The following is a 9,328-nucleotide window of genomic DNA, read 5'->3' as shown; positions in this document are numbered from 1 at the left end:
TTCTGCTCCACAGGGCATCCCAGTGGCAAAGTTAATGTGAGCCCTCAACGTAGTTAAACAGTGAAAAAAAGATGCTGTCTTTCAGGGAGAAGAAGGAGGTGCCTAAAGTAATGTTGAGATATGTTCCCAAATCATGTTACAGAACTGTAAAAAGCCCAGAGCTGTAAAAAGATATGGGGCCACGGATAAATTGTATTTTTGGCCCATTTACAGTGCTGGACTGAGTCATATTTTAGTCATGTCTGAAAACCACAGTGCCATTACAAGGTCTTCCAGTATCGTAGCAGTTGCAGTGGTGATAGGCTTCTAAGCTATGAATGCTGTGAACAGGGTCTGTCTCAGAGCAGCTAATACAGAGTTTATTGTCTGTTCCGTGACCATACGCTGCACCAGTCACCAGCATTTCCATGCCTGCTCAGAAAAAGGAATATCACTTCTGGGCACAGTACACTGCACCACTAATCCAAGCCTGTTGTTTTGTGAGACAAGCCACTGAAAAGAGGGAAAATGCCATGTACACCGAAGGTAACACACCTGCGTTGTCTTTCCAGGACATCTGTGTTGAGCTGTACGGTGCCTTGCAGGCTCAGAGTATTTAATAAGCTGCTTTTGCTCTGGAGCCTGGCTTACGGCTGTTTCCTCATTGCGCAAGTCAAACGAAATAGTGTGGGAGAACACCCATGACAATGGCCTTTATAATTAAAGGTCATTAAAAACTGTCAGTCAGGGTGTGAGGTGCAACAAGAAGTCAACAACCTTTTGCGTTCACCCTTGCCAGCCCCTCCTCTCACAAACGGCAGCCTCCAGCCTTAGTCTTCATCGCCTTCTTTGCCCTTTCCTCTTCCCCTCCCTCAAGCAGCCAGAGCAGGCGATTGAGCTGGCCTTTCTCAGCTGCCAAAACAGGCATGGCAGGGCCACCTCGAGCGCCCAGGGATCCCAGAGGGCTGCCCTGACTGCATGCTGCCTGCTCCTGAGCTCTGGGCTCCCCCCTTTGCCAGCTTCCCTGGGCAGGGAGGAAGGCAGAGGGGCAGGAGAGGGCAGCTGCCCGTGCTTCCTCCCTTCACCCTGCAGAGAGCGGGTGCTGCCAATCTGGAATGGCACAACCGCTGTGAAAACTGGCAGGCTTGGGGCTAGGAAGGACTCGCCTCAGTCCAGCTGGCCTGCCTAAATGCCTGAGCTGCTGCTGCTGTTAAGTAAGAAAGACACAGCCTTTCTCAAAAGGACAGGCAATCTCAGCAGCAGCGGGACATGTGCATCCAGTTAAAATGGCCATGGCAGTCTGATGCCGTACCCTCCTATACCAAACGAGAACTCTGCTGGTATGTCCTCTACGTAGTCTTCAAAATCTAGCTACAAATATTTCTGCTGAGATGCCCTTGGGTGTAATATTTTTGTTTTCGTTCTGACTGTCGCTATTTGGGGCTTCTTTTCCTGTTGTGTTAAAGTAAGAAACAAAATAAATATGTGCTCTACTTCATCATCCACCTCTAAAGAAGTGCTCTTGGGTTTCATAGGGTAAGGAGAAGAATCTGTAGGGTAGACCCTTGCAAAAATATAAGTGCAATATTGTTAGGATAACATGGGATTGTGCCAGAAAGAAATGTCAGATGGTCATACTGAGCAGGGTAACCACAATAGAGGTATGTGTTAGCATTTCTAACTCCTAGAGAGGTTAGAAATTTAAGTACCTGGAATTCAGTAACTGTTTTCCTTAGTGTCTTGGCCCTAATTTTTAAAATATAATATGAATTATCATTTGAGAGATGACATGCTACCTGACAAGTTGTCAGAAAAAAATACACCTTTAATAGCTTGCTTTGTAGCTTGTTTTTCACTTCACTGAGAGGAGTAGATTAAAGTTAATCTTTGTATATACACATTATTGTGTAGAAAGATACTACTGAAAGCTTCTTTAATATAATGCAATGTATTTTGCAGAGCCAATATTAGAAGATTTTGTGTATATCTATATATGCATAGATACAAAGGTTTTCAGATTGAACTTTCAATATTGACTCTGGTTTTTTTCCTCTTTTTGAAAGCTTGTTTCCCCCATATTAATGTTTCATTAACACTGCTGTTTCATTATTTATTTAAAGAAAAAAACAACCAATGATGTATCTCATAAGTAGTGTGACCTCAAACTATCTGTTTTGGTGCTCCTGAAGTAAGGTTCAACTCATCAATATCAAAAAAGATCCAACCCAAGAGGCAAAAGATTAAGGGAGAAAAATAAGAGCTGTAGACGACCTTGAAATATCGAAATTTAATCAAGAAGCCAGAGACATAATGCAATTACTAGGCTTCTGTATCTGCAAAGTCTCCTTTCAGTCCTATTCTGATAGTCCTGTTGGATAGCAGGCCTTCTGCCAGGCCACTCCATAGCAGGGAAATGCCATTTGATGTTAAAAAAGAAAGAAATCAGTAAAAGAAAAAGGTATGGAAACATATTTTTGATGATGTGAGTGATACACGCTCAATATCCTTTTTCAGATGGTTACTTTTTCTCTGAGAGAGTTGTTTTCTCCCTGATGCAAGAACCCACCAGACCAATGTGCATACTTGTCAAACATTTTATTTGTCATTCACACTAGTTATGATATTGACTTTACAGAGGAAACTGTGGTACAAAGAAAGAAAGAAAGAAAGAAAGAAAGTCTTCATTAGAACTAACGCAGCAGTCCAGCTGCTCTGCGTGCTAGTTGTAATGAATTCGCCCGTGGCGCTGGACACAGCCATCCCTATGTACAGCAAAAGTCTACTCTGACGTGGTATCTAGAGACTTCCTGTAGTGGGGGAAAAATCTACTCTATTCTCTTTTCCTATCTGGTTCCAAAAAACAGCAGCCCTCCCCTCCCCTTCCTCCCCCCCCTCAAAGAAAAATCCCCTGCAATCAAAAACAAAAAAGCAAACTTCCAGAACCTGGTAGTTTCCCCTTCTGGAAATGTTCAGCATGACGGTGGCGAGGGAAAATGTGACTGTTGCAGGATGCTACAGCATCTGTTTTGTAAACGTGGCCAGTAAATGCTGAACGAATACACTTTGATGCCATTCTGATAGGAGCGCGTCTCCCGCTGTGTCCTCCCCTCAGACTTACCATACGGCCACCTCAGACTGAAAGTTTAGTTTTTGTTTTCAAGAAAGATGTAACTGTCAAACCCAGAATACCACAAATAACCCACAGATTTTTGCACATTCATTTCTCCCCTACCACAAAAAAGTGAAGAGTGTTGAATAGAGACCATGCTATAACTGTTTACAAAAGTGAATAAAATGTAGTTAATCTTGAAGCCTAAAATAACTAATTTGGAAAGAAATAAGTCTCACTACAGTATTTAAGCAAACACAAAGGTAAGTTCATTAAAAACAGAAAAATGAAAAAAATGCGGAGTAATTACAAGCACTAAATATTTTGCTATGAAGCTTTTGGAAGCTATTTACATACATAAATACAAGTAACTCTGTTGATGCAACCCTTTTAAGACAAGGAGAAAAATGCCAAGTGATCGGTACTGACCAAGCAAGGTTAACAAAAATAAAATACGAAAATGTTACGATGCAGGAAAACAAGCAAGTCTTTTGCTCAAACAGAAAAATGATCCACTTCTCCTGAATCTTCAAATACACCAATGGAAAAGGTCACCCAGAAAGCAGTAATGAATGTTTCAAGAGTGCAGGCAATTCGGAACACTCTGACAAAGACTGTGGGCCATTTGGAGGAAAGGGTTTTTCTCCTTTCCAGCAGATAATTTGGCATAATTCTACAAATCGAATCCTTCGCAGCAGGGATGCACTCTGCATCCGCCTCCCCCTTGCACTAAAGCTCCTGTACATCGCCCTGGAAGTGTAGCAGGAGCTCTTGAAGTGAGCATCAGCGTTGTTTGAGGCCTTAGAGCAAATGAGAACCGGGCCCTATATTTACTTCCAAATTGTTTGATATGGCTGCCTCTGGACAACGAGTTGTGTCTTGTGAAAGGAACACACAAGCTGATAGTAAGGGCTGCCATTAACCGTATTTCGGCAGGGAAAGGTATCTAAGGCACTCTGCTGACTTGTGAAGAGAAGCACAGTAGTTCTTTTTTGATTCCGTTCAGCTACCGGGATGATAAAACTATATAAATATATATATTATATATATAAAAAAATATATACTTATATACTATAATTTGGAGATGTGTGAATGGGGGAAATGTTTTATCCAAATGTCCTCTTTCTGCCTGCTAAGTGCTCTTAAGATATGACGTGAGAGCATTTTTACAGCCTTGAAAATCTTTGCTGTCCTTAGTGGGGCAGGGGATGGCTACAAAAATATAGATTTGAGTAAACTGTGGTTTCTCATAAGCACTTGTGTGAATACACTGAAACCCACAGTGATTAAACAGACTAATTGCAAAGGATAATGAGTTTAGCTTTTCCTCTGTAAAGAGGGTGCTGCTTTGTGCTGTGCTTGACATACACAGAGAGGTTAGACTCAAAAGTTTAGTTGCTGGCAATTATCACATGTAAGATGCGGGGAAATCCCAGGGTTTTGTTACGCGTCAGTAAAGACGCAGGTAAGTGTGGTGACCAGTTCTGCAGTTTCTTATCCTGTTCACACCAGGGAGTGTAAAATTAAACTTCACCCTTAGGACAAGTGTAAAGAAAGTAGATTTGTAGACATAAGAAGTGTTCAATGTTAGGTCTAATCCAGGCTGAGAGATGCCAACTCCCCGTTCTTGTAAATCCCTGATTTTGTAGTTTCAAAAGTGCGTAGTACAAACTACGGGCTAAAAGGGGGAAAGGGCTTTAGCAGAAAGCAGTCTGGGGCGACAGACAGGCCTGGGACTGTACTAGCCATATCGACCTCACTTCTGCCGCTGGGCTGAAGTCACCCGGCCACGGCAGCCCTGCCCTCCGCGGTGAGGCACCTGGCTCCTCTGAGGTCCTCTCCTCTCCCTCACTTCTGGCTGCACGCTCACAGCACTATGCACTTGGGTGGTCCAGTCACAAGGCAGATGTGAGAGCTGCAGTAAATGATGATTTTAATTGCACAGCGACAGAGAATGTGTAAGGTGGATTCTGCAACAGAGCTACTGTTTAGTGACGAAGGACTTTTTTTAGGCTACTGAAGAGGTGAGATTCTGACTGTGTAAATGTCAGAACAGGTAGGGTCTCTGTATTTCTGTATTCAGCAAGGTCTCCATACTTCCAAAATATATTTTTAACTGTTCCGATATAATTTTGATGTTTTCTACCTTTTTTGTTCAGAGCAAACTCTAGAAAATGATAAAGAATATTATGCTAAAGGAAAAGCACAAGGCCGTGCATGTGTTTTAACAGAACCATTTTGCACTTTTGCTGAGATCTCTTGAAACACTCCCTATTTTCTGCACAAAAATGACCTTATTGACAATGTAAATTCTTCAATTTGTAACTTTTCAATACCAAAGTGCTACTGCATCTGACTTAAACAAAGAAGCAAAATCATATTAAAAAAAAAAAAGAAAACTTGAAAAACAAATGGTTTTAAATAAGTCCAGCTGTTTTGCTGCCTGCAGCCAAGGATCTTTTTAATTTGAATCCTTTTAATTTTTTTTAAACATCAAACACTGATCTGAAGTCCTGCTTTCAAATACTCTCTGAGTTGACCTGCAATTGTTTCACTCATTTAAGAGGTACATTAAATAATAATCAGCTAATTTGGAACGCACACGTGTCAACATCAGCAGTTTGTAATTAATGAGTAGTACAACAACTGCATTCAGACCAAACCCTCAAATAAAATAGTGCCATAAACTTTACAGTGACATCTGATATGTTTGTGCTGTAACGATGGGCAACAATGACGACTCTGTATTAACATGCTCTTAGTATAAGCCTTGCATATTTGCTGCGGGACAGAATATTGTGTGCACCAGTTTTAAATACCCTTCCTCTTCCCTTAGAAGATGGTGACGGAGGAACCGTTAAGGCCCCTTCTTTGCTAGCCTGCTTTCCAGATGAGCTTCACAACCCTGTTCAGTTCAAGTTATTTTGTGATGCATGAACTGATCTATTTTCCAGCGCACTGGAACGTGGCTTTTGTACGGCGCAGAAATCTTGGCTCCACTGAGCCGGGAGCAAATCTCACACCAGTTCCATCGGAGCCAGGACTTCACCGTTGCCATGCTAGCTGCCTGCTGGCTTTCACTTTTGAAAGACTAGGAGGCCTCCACCGGTGCTGTTAGGAAGCCCAGGCAAGCTCAGGAGCAGAATGGGGCCATACGGGGATGTATTTAGTTAGGGAATATTGAGTCTGCCTTATGAAACATGTACATCCTGATTACTGATCCTGAGGGTCATCACTGGTGACGAAGGAAAAGCGAGGAAGGGTAGGGAGATATGACTCCACTGGGTGGGAAGGCACAGAAATTCACAGGGATTTTGGTGCCTAAGTCATTTCAGTGGGAGCTGGGCACCTAAATGCCTTTGAGGATCTGAGCCCAGTTAGCTGAGTAAAAGGCGAGCGAGATAATTGTAAACAATATTTCTAGGTAATTAGGAGGTCACTTTACCCATCGTTATTCCAGCCTTTTTCAATGGGATAAATTTGACTTTGGCTGCTACCAAAAAAGGCAATTGTTGATCTTTTCTAATATAGGCATATTTAAATAATAATAGTATCAACAAATAAGAAAAGTCTAAATATCAAGCATAAATATAAATGAACTCATCAAAGTAGTACAGTAGTTGAAAATGACCCAAGGCTGTAGCCGTTGTATTAAAAAAAAAAAGTCCAAGAGAAAAAAGTTAAATTAACTAATTGAAAAAGGGGCTGATTCTTTCAGTTGACAAAGCAAGAAAGAAGCAAGCATGATTAAAACAAAAAAAAGAGTAAAATCTTTTTTTTTGCCATTTATAAGGTGCCAAGAGAAATAAAACAAATTAGATGCAAAGCAGGATGAGCTGCATCCTAAAAAAAAAAAAAAATCCCAAAAACAACAAACCCAAAACAAAACAAAACAAACCCCAGCAATAAAAAATTTCAATATTCTTTGGAACATACAACATGGTTAAAAAAAAAAAAAAAAAAGAAAGACTGAAGTTCAACATATAAAACCTCTCATTCACAGCATTGCTAAAACAGAAGCGTTCACAGTTTCCCTCTGGGAATCTTCCTATACTTCTTTACAGTTAATATGTCCATAAGATGCAGTAAACTCACTAAGATTTTTTTAGGTTTTAAGTCTTAAAAATAGAAGTGAACCGAAACTCTCTTTAGGAGTGTGGAGACCTTCAAGCCCAGGCACGTTAGAAAGCCACAGGCCTGGAAACAGACTGGGTACTTTTCTACCCACCCTCGCTACCTCCGGACCACCAACTCAGGCGTCCTCCTTTCCAGAAGCTCAGCCCCCCGCGAGGGATGCTTTGCTGGAGCGACGACGCTTCACCAGGGGCTGGCTAATACACGCCACCGCTCCTGGGAGCGCTGGCTTCTGGAGGGTTTCCTTCTCAAAGTGATGTATGAACATGGCAGGGCCCATAAGCAAGACAGGTGTTTATGGGATACCTACGGGCACCGGGAAACGGAAAGCACGTTAGTCCTGGCCCATAACTACTTAAAATTTCTTCAGTATGGTCGCCACACCGCTTCCTCTAGCCTCGCTGTGGTCGCCATGTTAGTGGGGGAGTTGCTGTGGCTCCCTTCTGCCTCGACCACATCGCTTTGGTTGGGGAGGTTGGGGTTCAGGAGTGTCGATCCCGTGGAGGCATTGGTGCAGGGAGGGTGGATGCGTGGGGGAGACCGGTCCCCCCCTGAGATCATGGAGAACTGATAGGAGCCGGCGGAGGTTCCGTAGTAGAGATGGTAGGAGGGCGAGCTGGTCTGGAACGGGCTGCCTTGGGCCTGCGACGAGCCGGGGTAGGGAGGCGGGAGGTAAGTGTGGTATCTCGTGGCCGTGGACATGGCAGACATACCGATTCCTATCCCTGAACTGACGGGCGTCGGCGTGTAGGTGAATGCTCCCGGGTAGTGCATCCGAGGGTCGGAGATGGAGGGGAGCGCGGAGAAGGAGCGGTCGATTCCCACCCGGGGGTCACTGAACGCAGTCAAGTCCGAGGCACCTGGGTGGTGGGGAAGGGAGACAGAGAACTGTTGAGTTGGCAGAACGGAGGTTCACCTTTTCTAGGTGATAACCAACATCCAAACTCTGGTCTATGGTTAACCGAAGCGGTGCTGATACTGCCAGAACAGAACTATCCCTCACCTGATCTCCAATGCAGTCATTGTAGTGCTCACAGATATGGATGTTTTGGATTAATTTCAGTAAAGCGGCAATTAAAGAGGAGTGCCAAGCTCTTGCCCTGTTTTGTATGTGTATGTGTTTGCTCTTGGACACCTTACAGCACATGCAATTATTTACACTTCCAGAGTGCCCTTGTCCTCAGCGGGTGGGTGGGTGGGTGGGGAACAGGGACACAGATCTGAAGCTCCTTGCCCAGCATCACTTGACTCACCAGGGGCACTGATGGGGCCTAAATATAAATTGTCCAGCTTCTACATAGTCTCTCCTTGCACCCAGTTTTATTTGCTGACTCAGATGAGAAGCTCCATGGTGCAGAGATTGTCCTTCGGGTACACGAACCTGCACAGGTGGGGTTTACACACCCAAGCTCAGCCCAGCTGTCAGCAGTTAGGAGCACAGTTCCCCATTGACTCTCAACACTACCAAAGTCAATATAAATCAGGTTTACTTAAGGTCTTCGTATCTGAGTCCTCATATAATATCCACATAAGTGTTACTAACTTCTGAAAATCTTGGCTCTAATGAGTATGTAAAAAAGAACAACAACAGTACTGCCTTTTTGAAGCAGAATAATATATTTGGGGTTGGCCTTTTTTCTTCCCTTCATGTGTGCTAGAAGCCTTTCTCATCCTGCTAAGTGAAATGTTTTATAGGACAGACAAATTCTGCTCTGCTTTGTCTGATATCAGTGGAAGTATGCCCGGTCCCATCGTCTCCTTCCCTGGTGTGCAAGGATTAAACAAGCGGAGCAGATAATGGCCTCTTTAGGAAGGATCTTCATCATGACTCAGATTAATGGAAGGTGTCAGTCCCTAGAGTTGGCAGCTATGCATGATTAAAATAACAATAATAATAATTAAGAAAAAATCTTTCCAGAAGACAACTTCTTCTGTCAGACAAGACATGGAGTCTGCAGAAGAGGAGCCATGCGCTGAAGGAAATACTCATGAGAAGCAGCAGAGAGAAAACAAAGCTCTTGGCTCTGACTGGATTTAAAGCTAGAGCAGACACACTCCAGTGCCAAGTTCTGAAAGCTCGTCAACGACACAGCCAGCACACTTTGA

General features: G+C 43.3%; 1 protein-coding gene across 3 annotated transcripts in view; it reads right to left on the bottom strand.

Annotated features, from left to right (window-relative positions):
- Positions 1-2,893: 2,893 nt before the first annotated feature.
- Positions 2,894-9,328, bottom strand: part of RUNX1 (RUNX family transcription factor 1) — a 174,923-nt gene continuing 168,488 nt past the window's right edge. For all 3 annotated transcript variants that reach the window (XM_082304092.1, XM_082304094.1, XM_082304093.1), the window contains one exon: positions 2,894-8,082. In XM_082304092.1, coding sequence (XP_082160218.1) covers positions 7,589-8,082 — 494 coding nt within the window. In that variant the 3' untranslated portion in view covers positions 2,894-7,588. The remainder of the gene's footprint in view (positions 8,083-9,328) is intronic.

Source organism: Platalea leucorodia (genome assembly GCF_965183815.1).
Source record: "Platalea leucorodia genome assembly, chromosome: 2".
Taxonomy (NCBI): Eukaryota; Metazoa; Chordata; class Aves; order Pelecaniformes; family Threskiornithidae; genus Platalea; species Platalea leucorodia.
The sequence above is the reverse complement of the archived record's forward strand: the minus strand, read 5'-3'. Positions and strand labels throughout refer to the sequence as shown.